At 44.6% G+C, this 19,160-nt stretch overlaps 1 protein-coding gene across 1 annotated transcript in view; it reads right to left on the bottom strand.

The window, feature by feature from the left end:
• The window catches only part of Pcdh19 (protocadherin 19), a gene marked incomplete at its 3' end in the record, with an annotated part of 67,888 nt that extends 55,352 nt beyond the window's left edge, over window positions 1-12,536 (bottom strand). The window contains exons 1-3 of the mRNA XM_042683062.1: window positions 10,390-12,536; window positions 7,440-7,580; window positions 6,387-6,714 (exon numbers count right to left, since the gene is read on the bottom strand). Coding sequence (XP_042538996.1) covers window positions 6,387-6,714; window positions 7,440-7,580; window positions 10,390-12,536 — 2,616 coding nt within the window. The remainder of the gene's footprint in view (window positions 1-6,386; window positions 6,715-7,439; window positions 7,581-10,389) is intronic.
• Window positions 12,537-19,160: the final 6,624 nt, after the last annotated feature.

Below are 19,160 nucleotides of genomic sequence, written 5' to 3'. Positions count from 1 at the left end.
CTAGCAGCCCCCTGGGGATGGAGGACTCAGGTTGGCACTAGCCGACTGGGCACACCCACTGGAAGATGAATAACCCCACTACGCAGCCCACACAAAAAACCACTCCTAACTACACAAGAGCCAAAGAGGAAATGTAACTTGAAGAGCATTTCCCTCTGCAAACAACTGATCCTCTGGGACTTTCACTTCAAGCCTCTCAATTGTTCGAAGTAAATGAGGCTCACACATCAAGAAATCAAGCCTGCAGGGCGGTAAGCCCCTCCAGAACTAGCCTCTCAGTGCTCAGCATTGGATTTACCCACGTCTGAGTCACTTGATCCAGCAAAGCTTGGTTTCCTCCAAGCCCTGAAAGCTGAGGCACATCTGCAGTGGTTTCAGCCTCTGAAGCTCCATGTAGACACCTCAGATCTACTGCAGCACCATAAATGAGACTCCAGCTTTTCCAGGAGGTGACTTCATCATTTTTTATTCCTCTAATCCCTAACCAGCAATACTCTGGAGCCACTAGCTTCAGCCTCTGGACACAGATACGCCATTGGAGACTGAGGCATTGTTAGGGAGGGATCTTTATTTCCTCCTACATGATAACTCTAACACACAGACAATGGAAAAAAACAGGTGGGGCCTCTAGGACCCAAAACTATTGGTCCTGTGATAAGAGGAATTCCAGTGCCCCAGAGGCCTCTCTGGAAAATGTCCTGCCTCCAGCCTCCGAGGGAAAGAAATCTCAGGATCATTAGCAAGTACTCTGGCTGAGCTCAACTTTAGTGAAGGTGTACTGGGAGAAGGAAGATCTCTAAGGTAACCAGTTAATTGCCAATAAGGAATGATAATAATAAATTAGCAAATACTAATGTAAACTAACTCAGTTCTGCATCAGTTGCATGGAGACAACAGCTGAACAGTTTATTCTGGAACACATCTTGCAAGCTGATGTCTACTGGGATATGTACTGCCTTAGCCAGATATGAAACAGACCAATAAATATAATGCAGGCAATGTGTAGCTCTAGAATGTGTGGGTAGAAGTGGAACCCTTGATCTTTTGATAAAAACTGAAATGAGCTCTCTTGGAAAGATGTGAGTTTCATTGCTTCTTATTGCAGTAAAAGATTGCTTTTGACCTTTAGGGATAAGACTTAAATGATCCTAAGAGCCCATCATAATAAGAAAATCATTTTTAATCATGCTTATTGAAAAAATCATTGGTTTATTCTAATTGAAAATGATGCTTTGTGTCATTTCCATACTATCCAAACCAGTTTTGTTAGTTGTCTAGTGCTTTGTGACCCTCCCATCAGATAGGTTTGTGGCTGTTCTTAACCTGTAGTTTTAAGAACCTATCTGAATAAGCTATTTCTTTTCTTACTTTTCTTCAAAGTCTAACTGATGCTTTGTTTTTGTTATTTGCACTAAAATTACTGTTCATTCAACTTTTTTGCAGGATAACTAGAAGCATTAAATTCTGCCTGCCACACGTTTTTGCCCTAGATACTCTGACATAGCTATTGCACTACTACTTGTAAAGTTGTTGCATGAGTGACTATATAGCAAAGCACACACATGCCTTTAGGATGCCTCATATCAAAGATGTTACAATTAGCCAGTGAAGGGTGGAAAATACAAAGAGAAAATTCAAGCTAAATGCTTAGGAGCATATAACTAAAATTCTGGGACCTCTTAGCCACAATTACTCACTCCCTTAGAGTTATCATCTCAAAGTTATTCAGAATTGGAAACTAGTTTTAAATGCCTCTCAAAGGAAACAATTTCACCCCCTCCTGAAGGCAGAATGATACATATTTCCCCCAAGTCCCCATTCCCAGAAGAAACTAGTCACATTTGCTTCAGCTAACCATGACAAAGGTATACAGAAATGCTAACTACAGAGGAATAACACTTTCCAGCATCCAGATGCACTATGTAGGCATACTTCTATTCCTTAAGATCATAAGAAAAATATAAGCATACTAACGAGCTCTCAAAGGAAGGGATGGGAAGGGGAAACAAAGGAGGAGGCTACAATGCTTGATAAGAAATGTACTCATCTTGCCCATGTAATTGTAACCCCTCTGTACAGTATTTTCACAATAAAAAAAAACAAATTTAATATTTTCAAAAAAGATTTAAGCAACCCGACAAAAAAAACTGTCTTCATTCTCCCTTTTCAACCTTATTTCTTCTTCTTTGACTCTTTTCCCTCATCCATGCGCACATTGTGCATGTGCTCATGCACGCACACGTGTGCGCACACACATACACACACACAGATCCTATAAACTAAATAAAGGATGCCAAGAATGCAAATCTCACCCTCCAGTTTAAAACATTTTAAATACCTGGCATCACTAATTCTACAAAAGTCTTCTCAGCAAAATGAACCCCAAGATAGGGACAAAAGAGGTTTTCTCTTTGCTGCTGATGTTTTTCATGTACTTATAATGTACTATGTATTTTTTTGTTTCTCTTTTATGTTCTTCCCACATGGTATAACCCGTTTTAACTATATTTGATTCTGGTGCCCTGCATCTTGTATATACATTTTTCTAATTTGAGGAGGGGAAGGGAAATAACAAAATGCTGAAATAAGGATACAGGTTAACCCATTGTAACAATGAGATGTACAAGACACTATGTTGAAAACGAACTTTACAACTTTGTGGGGGAGGGGGGGAGGGAGGAGATAGGGAGGGAGGGAGGGAAGGGATGATAGGGGAAAAACAAAGGAGGGGGTAATAATGCTTGATAGGATATATATTCATTACCTTACGCATGTAACTGTAGCCCCTCTGTACAGTATCTTTACAATAATATATATATATGTATATATATATAAACAAAGGAATCTTCCACTTTTGCCTCCTCAAATTTATGTGCAAAACCACCAAACCCACATAGCTGACTTCCCAAACAACACCAGAGGACAGGTAAATAACAATATACAATTCTATGCAAGATTATCTCTGCAATATGAGAAACTTTCACTCTTTTTTACTTACTTACCTATGTTCAAAGTCATGTTACATTGTTTCTAGAGCTGACAATATTCAGATGTGATTATATACCATAATATTATGACCCTAGGAATCTCCTTGCAACTCACCTTCAAAATAATAGATTAGTGCAAATAATGTGATTAATGTGTTTGTACATGGACACAGTGACATGAGTCACTCTATGGACTGGGGCCATAGCTCAGTATTATAGCACTTGCCTAGAATGCCTAGCATACAAAAGGCCCTGGGTTCATCCCCACCACTAGAAAAAGTCATTCTCAACCAAACCCTGACAAGTCAACACTTAATTCACATAGAAATAATAGCAGCATTGTCTTAGAGGAAGAGAGTCCCAAAGAACCTCCAAACTAACACAATTAGAAACTAACCTTGTACTTCTTGCACAGTGAATCATATGGATGATCTCAACTCCACAACTATACTGACAACTCCCTCAGTTGCTGTGTAGCTGAGCACAGTGGATGTTCTGATATGCCTACCGATCTGATCTAATGTCATGATAATACATTTCACAGTTATGATGGAGTGGACGAAGCACAAGATGAGAACGGCAGTTCTGACTATTGATCTACAATGCCATTTCAAGTAAGCCTTATTCCTGTCTGCACAGCTCTAATGAAGGATGGATATTTATCACAAAAAGTGTCCAGGTAGAGGATCTGAATGCTAGTGACTTTGGGTAGTGACTTTGGGTCCCTATCTGAAGAATTATAATGTGCTCAGGAATGAGATATTACCCTGAATTGAAATTTTCTGTTTACATGTTCAATTCCCTTAAGCTCCCTGGATCAAAAATCAAGTATTTTATTTTTGTATTCCAAGAAAATGGTAAGAACTGTGACTGCCACATTCTATATATGTAATAAATGCTAGTGGGTTGAATTACAGAACAAATGAAATAAAGGACAATGGAAGTGACATATACAATGCAATAGAGATATTACTATAGAATTTATACTTATCACATCATAGTAGTCATTGTCCAAAGCTATAATTGCTTAATAAATATTTCTTAGATGGATTAATTAATGTGAAAAATATAAGGAGACAGTAGGAAATATACCATAATATTATTATCCTAGGAATCTCAATGCATCTCACCTACAAAATAATAGGAGATTAGAAATGATTTTCCTTGCCTGTCTCCCCATTAGAATATGCATCCATTGCTAGAACATTTGACAAAAAGCAGGCACCCTACAAATACCAGGTGAGTGAATAAATGAATCAGGCATTCCTATTATCCTATTCTATCCAGCCTATGTTCAGGAACTTCTTTTAAGGGAGGAAAGGAGAAATGTCATTTTTCCTCTGCAAGACTATGTGAAAGATGCAAGCTAAATGGCCTATTCTGTGCTCAGTTATGAATTCTTTAGAACCGCATTGCAGAAATCACTTTTAACCTCATGGTACATGCTAGCTTGGACCCACCTAGCCTTGCACAACCAGATCTGTGTGATTTTTATTAAACAAGGGGCTTTGGAGTCAAGTACAGCATCAAAACTGAGATATTACCTTTGTTTCATCTTTGTTTCAAGATACTGAAATCTTGGGTAAAACATGTAATCACAGTCCTGTGTCTCTTGCCTCTGCCATATATTTTATCAAGGCTCACATTTCCATGGAGCCTTGAATTGATTGCAAAGTGATCGTCATGTCCTCAGGATTCAATGCTTTATTCCATCTTCCCAAGCAATAGTAGTATCAGCAACTGAACCCACAACCTTGGTATCTTTTACCTCAAATGTTTAATGGTCAGTATAAGTCATCTGTGCATATAACTTTGTAGACCATATCTATATATAACCAGTGTAAATATCTCTTTGGTTAAAACCATCTGGGAAGACAATCTCAGGTAAAGAGGCCACTGCCAATCATGATTCTCCAGTTGTGGCTAGTAAAAATATTTAACATTTTTGAGGCATCTGCAAAGGATTTTGTGTTGCAGTGCATAAAGTCATATTTATCTATGGAAAACTCTTTCATGGTAGATGCACCTATTTTGTAGATGAGGAAATACTCTGAGAGGTTTCATAGCAAGAGATGACTGGATAAAAACGCTGGTGCTTTCATTGCTAGTAGCAGCATACAATCAGTTGTTCATTAAAAGGACTGCTTTTTCTATCAATAATTCTGGTAGATATTATTTTTTTCAGAAACTAGAAGCAACCAATATGAGTTGTCTTAGGACCCCTTTGTCCTAAAAAGTTTATATAAACACTATGAAGCCATTTTGTCGATGCCTAATACTCTGGGTATAGGAAGGAGTTGTTTCTGAGGCAGGAAGGTACCAACAAAACAGCACTTTTCAGGGACTGTAGAGTGTTGTGACTGATTCCTCACTCCCTTGATGACCAGCTCTAGAGTCTTAACATATCTGGGCCTTTGTTTCATCATCTACTAAATGGGAATATGCCAAGATACCTGATTTCAAGTTCCAAATGAAACAATGCTTGTGAAGGTACTCTCCAATTACACAGTATTCCCTTAATTAGTGGACTGGACGAGGGCATCACTTCCCAGTGCATCAAATTTCCAGCTAAAGAGGAACTTAAGGAATTTTCAGAAAAATGAAATCATTTTAGAAATTTATTTATAACCTTCTACTGAGTCACCCACTCACTATCATTCACGTTATCACTTTATTACTCTGAAATACTTCAATAGCCAACAAACACCTGACCATATTGTGTTTTTAGTGCATCCATTTAAAAACACTCACAGTAAAAGGAAACAGTTAACTCAAATGAATAGCAAATTCTTAAAATATTCGTATCAGTGACAGCTTCAATCTCCTCATCTGTCAAACATTATTACCAGAACTGCTATGAGATAGCAAAGCTGCTTTTTATTTTTTTTTTTTTTTGCTTGTCTCCCACTAACCAGACCATCCATATTCTTGGCAAGATGCTAGAGAACAGTAGTGTGAAGAAGAAAAGGCAAGAGGGAGATATAGGAAGCTAAATCACTCACAAGAGGGAAAACTGGCCTCCAAGCATTAGAGGGCTTCATTCATTTTCATCGTTATTTGGTGACTCATTCTAAGCTACTTCAACTAGCATATTGGTAACACTGGATGCCAAATATGGCATATTTTCAACAGGTGGAACAAAGTTCTTATGATAGGACACTACAGAGAGATTTCAAGGGCTCATATTCCTTAGTATTGAGCTCTTAATTCCCACCCCTACACAAAAGACCTCTATGTAGGGATACTTGTTGCCCTAAGAAGCACTGATAACAAACCCAGTGCACAGAAATGGGCTCAGGCAGAGAAGTTCTCCCTATACCTGCCAGGGGATGTGCCAAGAGAGTGGTGATGGTCTACCAAGCACCTTCTGAACCTCAAAGAGCATGTAGCTGCACTTACCTCAGGCAGGGGCACACCATTGATGATCAGATCTGGCTGCTGGGGACCCTGGCTATTGAAAGAGTGATGGTAGATGTGGTTGGCACTAGTATTTCGAGTATTCTGGTTCTCCACGTTCAGGAAAGTGCTCTCAGAGCGGCGGCAGCCTAGGGGCAGCGTTTGTTGGTGGTAGTCAAAATAGTTGAGAGAGGAGGTCAGGGAGGAGCAACTGACAACATTCATCTTGTCTGTCTCCTCCACATCCCTGGGTACCAGACGGATGTCATTCTTGCTGATTTTTTTCTTCTTGCTTGATTTCTTTTGATGCCCATAGGAGTACTCAGCAATTCTATGTGACAGAAAAGGGAGCATGAATCGATAACACCCTCCCAAACCATTCACTGATTAATAAACATTAAGCACCCAAGAGGTTGCACCCCATCTCAGCTCCAGCTCCTTATTCTGGTGCATTACATCATCGGGTTTCTCCCTGTGCTTTTTACATGTGAAAACAAGCTGAGGGCCATGAAGTTCTCAAATTAAACATAGTAACCTCCCACCACCACCCCCTGAAAAGAAAAAACTTCCTATACATTGGATCTGGATTTTTTCATTAGGAGTGGCCAGTTAGGTGGCGTAAGGGATGGGAAAAAGTTGAGCCTATGGGAGAGAAAGCACGAAAATGCTCAAATCTGGAACTTCCCTGGAACCCGAAGGAGCTCCTGGGTGAAATAAAAAGCAAGTCCCAATTTAACAGAAGAAGAAATCGAAGAAAATAAAAATGTAATCCCCTTGCCATTTCCTCCAGGCATTTGTCAAGTGGCAAAACAAAACACTCAAAAATAAAAATTAAAAAAAAAACCCACCCTCCATCAGCTTCCTCTTTAAAGTGACCTGATCAGTTTTTGGACTGGGATAGATTTGCTCCAGTCCTTTAAAGCCTCATCAGCTCCTTCCTTCCAAATCCTCCTCCCTACCCTAGCCCAGTTCTCTTCTACTCTCCACCCTTCCCCCTCCTCTCCTACAGAAACGTGATAACCAAACCCATTTGAATGAGGGGAAATGCCTTTTTACCTCTTTCCCCTAAGGCTCACTTTCTCCTCTGCCTTTTTGTCTTGCTGCTCGCTAATGGGAGAAACTGAGATGCAATGCAGACACTTGCTGTTTTGTCCTTTTATAAAACAGCCGAGGAGACAAGTGATGGTTAAACAATTACTGCAAAGGAATTTAAAGGTTAGTGCATTCCGCATCCTTCTCCATTCAGGTGTACCTACAAGCAGCTGTGCAGCAACTGGAACATAAAGAGCTCAATTTAATTAACACTGACACAGACTCAGCAATGTGCACGAAAGACACCAAGCATTAAGAGACTTGTCAAAAGAAATACATTAAAATGTAGCTAGATTCTCAATGCCATGTATTACTTTGCATAGCATATAATGACTTTGGTTTATTATTTGAAAATTCAATTTCTGGGCAATGATCAGCTAAACAATAGTATTAATAAATAATACAGGGTGGTCTTTACAAGGGAAAGATTGTTCCTATACTCTCGCATGGCAAAGCTAATTGAGTACAAAAAGCAAGCTCAACTCAAGCAGCAATTTCAGATCATCTCACAAGTCTCATAAATGAATGGATTTCAGAAAGAAGCTCTGTAGAAGCTGAGATCAAGAAACCTCTACCTAATCACATAGAAAGAAAAGCTCTTGAACTTTAGGTTTGTGAGCAGATGGGGAAAGTGTATATTTTCAGAGGCAAATTCTTGCTGTCCTCAGGATCTACCTAGAGCTCAGTAACTGAGGTCCCCTCATCCTTTCATTCTGTGCCCAGGCCCACTTGTAATGATGGCAAACTAATGCTACTGAGACTTGGGAGCAGATAAAGTCTCCAAAACCCAATGACTAGGGTTGATTTTATTTTCTAATCTGTTTAGGCAATCAATGGAAAGTTCTATTCATTTTTTTTTTACCAGCGATTGCTAAGTTTGGCAATGCCCCACTCAATTATTCAGTTGAGGCGTTCATTGCACAGCCCTTTCTGTACTGACCAATTATTTAAATAAACTGTACTTCATTAATCCCAAACAATCACAGGGAAGAGAGTGCTTTACAAAATATACATTTAGGTAAAGTTGCACTCTTTTCCTAATTCAAAAGCTTTCCTCCCTGTTTAATGATCTCCCTGCCAAGCTCTCAGAAAGAACTCTTATTTATAGTGATACATCACCAAGGGGTGGCAAAGCCTTCAATATCTTTATTTCAAGCTAGTTTCTTTTTCTTCAAGGAAGAGATCTTATGCATTTACTCTATGCTGCGAAAATAGCTTAAAAACTGTTCCTTCTATTATTATGTCTATATAAATAAAATTTTATTGACCCTGCATTTTTCTCCTATAAAAAGCACCACTGGCAGTCACAGGTTTCAAAGGTAAGAGCAATATTAATTTCCATTTCTCCTATTTGAAATGACTCGATGCTGAAGGAAAGAAAAGTCATGGCCATTTCACTAGTAACAGGATTAAAGCATTTATGAGGCATTGCAGCTGCTCTTTTATGGCACCTGATTGATATTCATGTGTGGTTAGCATTTGTCTACTAACTTGTGTAATGCAGAGAATAGTAAAAGGGAAACAATAATTGCATGGCTCTTACATATTCAGGGGGCTCTGATTCACAGAAGTGTGTATTTCAGATGGTGTCAAATACAAATCGGACCTACAGGAACGTATTTTGATTGATTAACATGCAAGCACAGATGGCACAAAAGACACACTGGATGTGTAGGTGTACAGAAAACGCGCACACACACACGCACACACACACACACACACACACACACACACACACACACACACACCTTGAATGGAAATAACAACATCATTCATTTTCAGCAAAGTAAAGAAACAACTTTTTTTCAACCATTTCGATGAGACACTGCTGGAAAAATTGTTAACTGTATTATCTGAAGTTGGATTCCAGAAATTCTTAGACTGATTTGTTCTACTAAATTGTAAGAAAAGATTTCAGCAAAAGCCTCTGATGCTCTAAGGAGGATTTAAAAAAAAACTACACAACATTTAAGTTTCCACATTCCTCTTCTCTTCTACCCTGTCTTCTCCTCTTTTCTAATTCCCTCCTATACGTACATCCTGCACATGCTTCAAGGGAAAATGTAACACAATAGCCCATAGTGACATCCACTGGTAGCAACCAGATCTTAATGCCACAGCACAGTCCCACATTAGAGGAAAGCCCTACCAAATCACAAAGATTGCTATTTTAACTGAAACATCTGGATGCAAAGTCTTGTCCCTCATTGGGATGTTTGATCTCCACACAACAACCAACCAAAGAGATATTTGAAAACATACAGATGCTTGACAAAATCTCACTTTATATAGCCAGATGTTTGGGGACTGGTTACAAAACAAGCCAAGAATAGGCTACAAAACACTAATCACATGCTTTCCAACACACTCCTGCTCTCTCTCCCCTACTCTTTCTCATCTTAGACTTTGATTATCAAGCTTTCTCTAGAGTCTATCCATACAGCAGGACAGGGTAGCTGTAATGTCAACACCAGTTACCAAAACATCATTGTGCCCCTGCAAATTAAATTATGGTGCTTAGTGGTTTTGTTGAAAATATGACTCTGACACTCTGTCTTTCACTTATTTTTCTCTTCTCTCCCTTTCTTCTTCCTCTTCTCCCTCCCTAATTTTTTCTACTGCAAGTTCAGTGGAGACACCTGTGTAAATTTTACAGTGCTAATTGCTTTTCTGCTCATCATCATTATGTGACAGAACCATTCAAACAGTAAATGATTGTCTTCCAGCAAATTGTCAGATCAAAAGAATTGATCAACTTAGACTGTCACAAAATTTTCACCTTTCACAGAGAAGCACTGTGAATATGCTGCATGCATTTAAGTAGAAAACAAAAGCACTGGTGGTTTCACACCAACATAAACACACACACCTGTCTCATCCAAGACAGGGAAGGAAAGAGAAAAGTTAGCTCTACCTGCAATTGTAGGTCCGTATCTCTTTGTTGTCTCGCTTGCACTTGATTGCAACAAAGATCATGGTGACAAAAAGGATGCCTGCGATGGAGCCCAGAGCAATAATGAAGATCAGGGACAGGTTTACCGAACCCATTGACTCTTGAGCATCAAGAGCTGGGGACAGGTAGATTAGGACGAGCGCAGAGGCAGAAAGAGATGTCTTGCCGTGGTCATGTGCCACCACAATAAGCTCATAGGAAGCCTTGGAGCTTTCGCTGAAGGTACGGGTGGTTCTGACTTCACCGTTGACCTGGTCTATTTCAAAGTAGCCGCGGTCGCCCTCGGTCATGTCGTAGGTGACTCGGCCATTTTCTCCCTCATCATAGTCATCTGCCTTAACTATGGTCACCAAGTAGCCTATGCCGGAGTTTCGGGGAATGTAGACCTCCGCAGTGCCGTTGATTAGGGGCGGGGCCGTGATAACCGGGGTATTGTCATTCACATCCAGGATGATGACCCGCACTGTGGCGTTGCTCTGTAACGAGGGCAGGCCACCATCCTTTGCCAGCACCTTAAATTCGAATGCCTTGGTCTGTTCATGGTTGAAAGACCGCAGCGCGTAGATATCTCCAGAGTTGGGGTTGATGGAGACATAAGTGAATACAGGCATGTCCCGTACCTGAGAAGGCACGATCTGATAGGAGACACTACCATTGAGCCCCAGGTCTGGGTCTCGGGCTGACACAGAGAGCAGATAAGCGCCGGGTGTGTTGTTCTCCTGCACAATGACCTGATAATAGGGTTTAGAGAAGTGGGGGTGGTTGTCGTTCTCATCAGTGATGCGCACAGTAAAGGATTTGGCACTTTGCAGCATGGGGACACCGCCGTCTCGGGCTTGGATTGTAAGATTGTACTGGTCGTGTTGCTCACGGTCCAGCCTTCCATCCACCAGGATAGTGGAGAAGCTCTCATACTCCTGTAGCCGAAAGGGCACATTGCCCAGCAAACGGCACTGCACACGTCCATTGAGACCGGAATCGCGATCAGATACTCGAACCAGGGCGATTACGTAGCCTGGGGGGGCGCTCTCGCTTACCTCCACAAGCTCGCTATTGACCGACAACAAGTTGATAACCGGTGGATTGTCATTGGTGTCCAGCACGCTGACGGTGACCTTGCAGTGTGCTGGGATAGAATTGGGTCCCAGGTCCTTGGCTTGAACGTCCAGTTCATACACGTGGCCCTCTTCGTAGTCTAGGGCACCGGTGACTGTTACCAAGCCGCTGTGTGGGTCGATTTGGAAGAGTTCTCTTGTGCGGTCGTTGACATAGCCATAGAAGGAATAGACAACTTGGCCGTTGGTGCCCTCGTCTGGGTCACTGGCATTGAGGCGAATGACGGGTGTGTTGGGAGGTGAGTTCTCAGGGACACTCACCGCGTAGGTGGACTCGCCAAACACCGGGTTATTATCATTGGAGTCTGTCACCTTGATGCTGAGGCCAACTGTGCCTAGATGTGGTGGGTCGCCGCCGTCCAGCGCAGTGATTCGAAAGCTATAGTGCGACTGTGTCTCACGATCCAGGCTCTTCTCCACCACGAGTTCAGCAAAGCGTGACCCGTCGCCGCGAGTCTTGATCTCCAGGCCGAACAGCTCATTGGGCGTGAGCTCGTAAGTCTGCACACCAAAGCTGCCCGAGTCTGGATCATAGGCGCTGTCCAACGGAATGCGAGTGCCCGGACTGGCGGCTTCCGAGATCTCTAGCTCTATCTGCGCAGCCGGGAAACTGGGTGCGTTATCGTTCAGGTCCTTGATCTCCACCTTAATCACACAGATCTCCATTGAGCTGGACATGACCTCCAGCGAGATGATGCACTTGGGGCTCTGGCGGCACAGTAGGTCACGGTCGATCTTTTGCTTCGTGACCAACAGGCCGGAGCTGGGGTTGATATCCACCAGGTGCGGAGCAGAGTTGGACACTACGCGAAAGGCAGAAGCCTGGCGGGGGTCTAGCGCGAAGCCCGCCTCTCGCGCGTCCTTGGCCACGTTAGCGATCACTGTCCCAGCGCGCTGCTCCTCTTCTACTGAGTACTTGAGGTTAATGAGGGCGGCCGCCTGGGTCCACAGTACTGCCAACAGCAGCAGCACCGGCAGCAGGAGTGATTCCATAGCTGCGCGGGGCTCTGCTTGGCCTCGCCGCTCCACACCCCTCCGAGGCCGACGCCGCCGGCGCTCCAGCTTCCCGCTGGCTCGGGCCGCCTGTTGCGTGCGCCCCGTGGCCCCGTAGGCCGCGGGAGGAGTCCCGCCAAGGGCGGCCCGGCGGCGCGGGGAAAATACCCGGGCCGGCTCCAATGCTGAGGTTGCAGTGGACTCGGCTGGGGCTTGCTGGGGGCCCGGGGACTCCGAGGGCCCGAGGGAGCACCGCGCGGCCCCGAGCCCCCTCCCTCCAGCCCGGCTACTCAGTTTTCCCCCTTCAAAGATAGCTGGGCGCGATTGACTGCAGCTGCGCAGGGCTGCAGGTCGGATGGCGTCTGCACCTCCCAGAGGAACAGCGGCTGAGTCCAAAGAGCTTATGGGGCAAAGCTGCGGAAGGCAGTGGGGACGCAACCTTTCAGACACAGACCGACCCGCCGCAGCGCACAAGCACTGAGGCTGGCGAGTGCCGTGTCGGTGCACCTGGCATGCGCAAAGACCTCCCCCCAGCGCTCCCAGCTCACTGCAGAGAGAGGACCCGCCTGGCACGCTCCCTCCCGGGTCGGGGGGGGGGGGGTGCACAGTGGGTTCTTCGAGGCCTATTGGGGAAAGAAGGGGTTTGCAGGCGGAAGCTTGAGTTGCTAGCAAGTGCCCAGAACGTCAGGGGATCTGGCAGAGCCGGATGGCGGCAGTCCGAGGGGGTGACACAGGAAGGGGGAGGGGAGACAGGCTGCCAAATCAAGAGCGCAATCCCTTGCGGTGGCGGTGAGGTAGGCGGCAGAGGGCTTGGGAGGGGGACGTCTGTACAGAATTTGAGGTGGGCGCGGAATCCCCTCCCCCAGAACGATTGAGGGATAGCTGGCGTTTGCGTCTCGGAAACCAAAGTTACCAACCACAAACCCGGGCTTCCACGTCAAGTTTGTGGAAATGGGGCAGATGTCAATTTGTCCAGGAAAATCAAAGTCTCAGTCTTTCCAAGGACCCGTGGAGGGGTGAAGGAATGGGGAGGGAAGGGAGGGAACCGACAACAGTACCGGCCAGGAGAGGCGGCTGCCGCTGCGGGAACCGGGGACTTCTTCTCCCGGGGTCTGGGCTGAAGTGTCGCTCCCAGAGCCGCTGCTGCTGCCGTCGCCGCCGCCGCCGCCGCTGCCGCGGGCAAAGCCCCCCCTAGCTCAGTCACATATCTCTGGGGTCCGCTTCAGTAGCTGCCACAGTCAACGGTTATTTCGCCGCCAAAGTTACTTGCAGGAGCGTCTTGATTTCATTCTTCTGGAGAGGCGCTGGCCGCCCAACCTCGGGTTTCCTCTCCAGGGCGATCGTGCGCGGAACGTCTGTCTGGCTCTCAGTATCCAGCTGTGTGTGAATGTTTGCGAGAGAGGAAGAGTGAGTGTGTGGTATATGCTAATTAAGAGTGTGGAGTACGAGAGAGCAAGAAGAGATAGGGTGGGAGGTTTCGGATCTCAGTTGAATCCGCTCAGCTGGAATGCCTCGAAGGACAACGCATCAAAGGCCGGCGCCAGGCTAAGGACGCGGATGCTAACACCCTCTGGTGCAAGCTAAGCATGGTGTGCGGGAGCTGGGCTGCCGTCTGCGCCCGCTCGTCCGCCTTCCCTCTGCACCAGCCGCCGACGCTACTGCTGCTGCTGCTTCCTCCCGTTGCCGCAAACTACTGGTGGTGGAGTCTGGAGAGAGCAGGGAGAGCTCGGGCTGCCGAGCCCAGCTACGCCAGGCGCTGGCCAATCAGCGCGCTGCCCAGCGGGCTCCGGTCTAGAGGCGGGATCACGGGGAGGGGGAGGGCGGGGAGGGGCGGAGCCAGGCGGAAACTTACTCACGTTCGTGATAGAGTAGTACCCCCGCCCGCCAAACCCTTTGGGGAGTCGGGGGAGACAAGGCTGGTGGAACAGGAATGGGAAAGATGGAAGGGTGGAAGGGGTACGCCGACACTGTGGTTCATCCTTCCTGGGAACTGCTCTCCTCTCGCCTCTGGTTTGTCGAGATTGCAGAAAAAAAAAATGAGGAGGATTAGATTCTCTTGCCATGTTTATCTCCCTCACATATCTTCATATCTCGAATGTAATATTCTCTTTCTCTCTCTCTCTCTCCCTCTCTGTCTCATAGCTCTGGATTTCTCTATTTCTCTGTTTTCTTCGGGTAGTGGAAAGCAGAAAGCCAAGAATAAAATGCTCCCGGAGTGGTCATTAAAGGGGCTTTTGACGGAGAGTATTCACTTTAGCCAAAAGCTACGGCCGCCATCCACCCAGACATAACTTTCCCATCCCTGTCTCTGGGCAGAAGCAGCACTTCCCCACCCCGCCCCCACCCCCACAGAGCCTCTGGTGGGTTGCTTCGTTCTTGCTGATTGCTTGGGTATGTGGCATAAGGACTGAGGCTCGAGGGGGTCTGAACACATTTTGTTGCCCTTCACCCAACCCTGTTGGAGAATTGGGCTCTTCATCAATAAATTGTGCTTTTAAGAAAAGCTAGTGGAGAAGATGCCACTGAGCTGCACCTCCCAGTTCAGAGCCAGAAAAGCCCAGATCCAGGCAGAAGCCGTGGGTTGGGAGCTCCAACCCCACCGCGCGTAGGTCCCAGGTAGCTGGAAGCCTGAGCTGGTGGTGTGCTGGGTGCCCCAACCTTCCCTAGGAGCCTGGGTCCGCAAGTATTGTCAGCTCTGCTCCCACGGCAGTTGCGGTTGTGAAGCGTGCTAATCTGGGAAGAGGGAGACAGGCACGGCCGAGACCGAAGGCTCCCAGAAAACACCAGGACACTCCCACTCCCTTTGCCCCAATCTAAGACTCTTAAGGTCGAGGGCACAGACACCTCCGCTTAATACATTTTCTTCTCTCTCTTTTTATATAATAGATTGGGGGTGGGGAAGCAGATTCTGAATTAACAATTCTTGAAGGAACGTGTAAAGCTCTCTTCTGAGTTAAGTCGTCTCTGCTATTTTGAAAGTCTTGGGTGAGCAAACTCATTATTATCACAGTGACATTGGCCAGAGCCTGAGAGCTTAAAATGAGACTCGCTTTTGCCCTTTAAAAGACATTAAATACGAAAAGGAGAAAGAAATTTGGACACATCGTGGATTTTCTCAAAACTATAATCGTCTTGCAAAAAGCAACCTAGTTGCTTAAAAAAATCTTCTGAAAGGATCTAGTTTAGCAGCCTTTACCTGGGCAGTGGGAGGGGAGAAAGACAGCTTCCTCCAACGAAAAGGAATTATTTCGAGAGTGGGGTTGCAACCCCTCTAAACATGCAGCAGAGGCCAAGGGAAGAGCTCTGGAAGCCTGATTTGCTTTCCGCGTGGGGGTCATTTCACTCTCTCATGTTTGAATGCAATTCAGCCCAGAACATCAGGGTGAAAATTCGGGCGTTTGCATTGAGAATTGTTTCATTTTGATCATTTAGAGCTGCAGGTGGACTACTGAGACGGTGGCTCCAGAGAGTCTCATCGCCCGCCCAGTTTTCTGCAGACAGCATTGAAGAAATGGGCAAGTAAGTGGAGGAGAATGACAACATGGCAGGCGGGCGCACCTCACAGGCTCCGCTAAAGGAAAGGTTCCATTTGATTTATCACAGTTATTTACCTTTAATGTTTGCGAATGGGAATGAAATGCATCTTGGTCTAATTAAAAAGGCCTAAAAAGGCATTTGAAATAGTTTTGCAATCTGATCATGGGATGTGAGTTCGGCATTTGGCAGCTTTCTAAAATATTGCTTGGACTATTTAAGCAGAACAATTAGCAGCATGCTAAAATGTTTGTGTTCTATGCTTAGAAGCTTTTAGCTGTAAACTTTAAGGCGATCTGTTCCCCTTTAAGTTAAAAAAGGATGATGCTGCTTCCTTGTGGCGAAGGCTGTCAGGAACCCGCTGATCAATAAAACTAAACTGGCGCCTCCACGGCTTGATTGAGCGGGAGCAAAGAGTCTGAGTCGTCTCGGCCATTAACAATCCCCCAGGTAACAAGAAATGGAAGAATTACTCAGGTAAAATGATTAACATTGCCGTGGCATCTGAAAAGATGCACACAACAAGGTAAGAAGACGGCAGACCTTTTACCTTAGGGAGTGCTAATAGAATGTCTATATTCTGCTGTCTTTTACAGATAAATAGGAGAATTCAATTCATGTAGAATGTCATTACCATTGTAATTGCAATCACATTGTAAAGGCATGTTCTGCATTTGCAGAGACAAACATTCTTCATTAAGGCGATTGCATCGTTTTCCCACTTTCCTGCTCGCTGCTCACACTCCAAGCACCCCTCTTTTCCAAGGAGAGAACCCAAGTACTTCCAGCCACCAAACAGCTTTTACAGAAGCCCCAATACTGAGGAAGGCAGAAAGCATACATCTCTCCTTTCCTTTTCTCCCTTTACCTCTCACATCTCCAAGCTCAAAATGACAGTACACCCCCCCAAAGATGGTTCTTCTACCCCCCAGTTAGATAATCCTAACATCCTTCCTCTCATAATCTATTTCTAATAAGCATACTTATTAAACTCCAACAATACCACTAAAGTGGCAAAAAACACCTTCGTGATCACAAATTTATTAGCTAACCGAATAAAAGCATCCTGCATGTAGTTAATAAAAACAAAAAGAAAGTTCTCTTCATTTTAGCTTCCATTTATTTCAATCCTGAAGGGAGCCCCGCCTCTTCAGCCTCTTTAGAGACACAAGAGGGACATCTAGTGACCAAACTTAGTATTTTTTTAACCTTTTGAGAAACACTGGACTCTAGGTACCAACTATGGTGTTATACCGCCCTTTGTGGCTTTCTAGGCCAAGGCACTTCTTAGACTACAGTGGCCAGGATCAAAGTTGACAAAGATTATTTTTTGTCTTTAGAATTTTCTCTATATCACTTCAATAATGCTGAAAGGCAATAGGAAAAAACAAAATTAGGAAGTCCTTATATTTAAATCAAGGCAATATATCAGTAATTCTTGCTGGCCCAAGAATGGTAAGCATGTTCAGAAAAAAATAAAATTGATGGTAGGAACTCAGATACCATGATGAGAGACTGTTCTCATGAATCTAAGGGAGTGTTCTGAGATGTGTTTTCAGAAGTGTTTGAATCTTCAAAAAGAATTACCTCCGAATAACTCCTTTTTCCCTCTCTCTCCCCTCTTCTTCCTTTCCTTCCTTCTCCTCCCCTTCCTCTTTTCTCCCTCTCCTCTTCTTTTTCCTCTTCTACCTCTCTGTACTCTTGCTGCAGAAAAAGGGATCCTCCCTCTGCCTTGCCTATTGTGTCTCATGAGCATCCCTTTCCACCCAAATAATTAGTCTAGGTGCCTGGCAACATTCTCTTATAAAACAAAACTTGATTTTATTTTTTATTTATTTATTTTTGGGGGGGTCCGGTCGTGGGGCCTGAACTCTGGGCCTGGTCACTGTCCCTCAGCTATTCAGTTCAAGGCTAGCACTCTACCACTTGAGCCACAGCGCCACTTCTGGCTTTTTTGTTTTTGCTTATGTGGTGCTGAGGAATCGAACCCAGGGCCTCAGGCATACAAGGCAAGCCCTCTACCACTGAGCCACCTTCCCAGCCCCAAAGCTTGATTTTAAAACTAACCAAAGTCAATCACATTTCCCCTACTTGAGTATCTGATTTCCCCCCTTAGGTTAAAATGCCTAGAGTACAGAAAATGAAAATGAAGGGCACGGGACAAAACTGGAATGTATCATTATTAATGTCATCTTATTTAATCTTTACAATATCCCTGGGAGGTAGAATCTTTGCAGATGTAGAAGTGAAGTTCAAAGTTTTGCCAATATGATTTCATTACATAAGACTTAACCATTTCCATTGTGAAATCAACAAGTTCTTGCTGTGTGCCCAATATTGTTTTAGGGACCTAGAAGTTTTCTAAAGGTGGGCCTTGCCCTTCTGAAGATTAAAATTCAGTTGATTAATTTAATAATAATATAATTCTACAAACTATAAATGTGTCTTGAAAAGGAACTAAGTTAAGGCATAGCCTGTTGATAACTTGCTGAAATTCAAATATTTTCCATCCCAAATGTGTTCCCTATTTCTAGTTAGTTCCCCTTCCCCTTCCCTCACTGACCCTAGAAGCACCTTCAGGGCCACAAAGAGCAGCAAGTAGGAATGTGGACCTGCTGGGCATGGGTGGCGTGCACTTCCCACTATATTGGATGCTGTTTCTGACCCTCCTGAAACATCAAGAACACTAGAGAAGGGAGCCAAAAAAGTCTTTGAGGTCCCTTGTACTTTTTCTTCTCCCTTCCAGCCAAGCCCTACCCCCCATTCCCACTCTGGCAGAAGAAAACAGTGACAGCAGGAGGTGCAGCAGATAAACAAAGTAGAGAAAGTGTTCATTAAAGTGCTAAAAATGTTCACTGTGGCCCCTACCCCTGCCTTTTCCAAGAAACACAAAAGAGGTTGGGAGCAGTGGAGGGAAAGAAACTGAGAAGAAAGCTATTAATCACTCGATGTCTTCTTGTTTTGACAAGGCCAACATCCCTGAGCAAGTTCTGTCCAACCCACCTCCATGACTTCTCCTTTTCTTTAGGAATGCTATTTTCCTCCCTCCCTAGACCCCCCCTCCCACTAAACCCCTGCTGCTGCCAAAGT

This window comes from Dipodomys spectabilis, unplaced genomic scaffold (assembly GCF_019054845.1).
Source record: "Dipodomys spectabilis isolate Male_0828 unplaced genomic scaffold, ASM1905484v1 ptg000077l, whole genome shotgun sequence".
Classification (NCBI taxonomy): domain Eukaryota; kingdom Metazoa; phylum Chordata; class Mammalia; order Rodentia; family Heteromyidae; genus Dipodomys; species Dipodomys spectabilis.
This window is presented reverse-complemented; position numbering and strand designations above follow the sequence as displayed.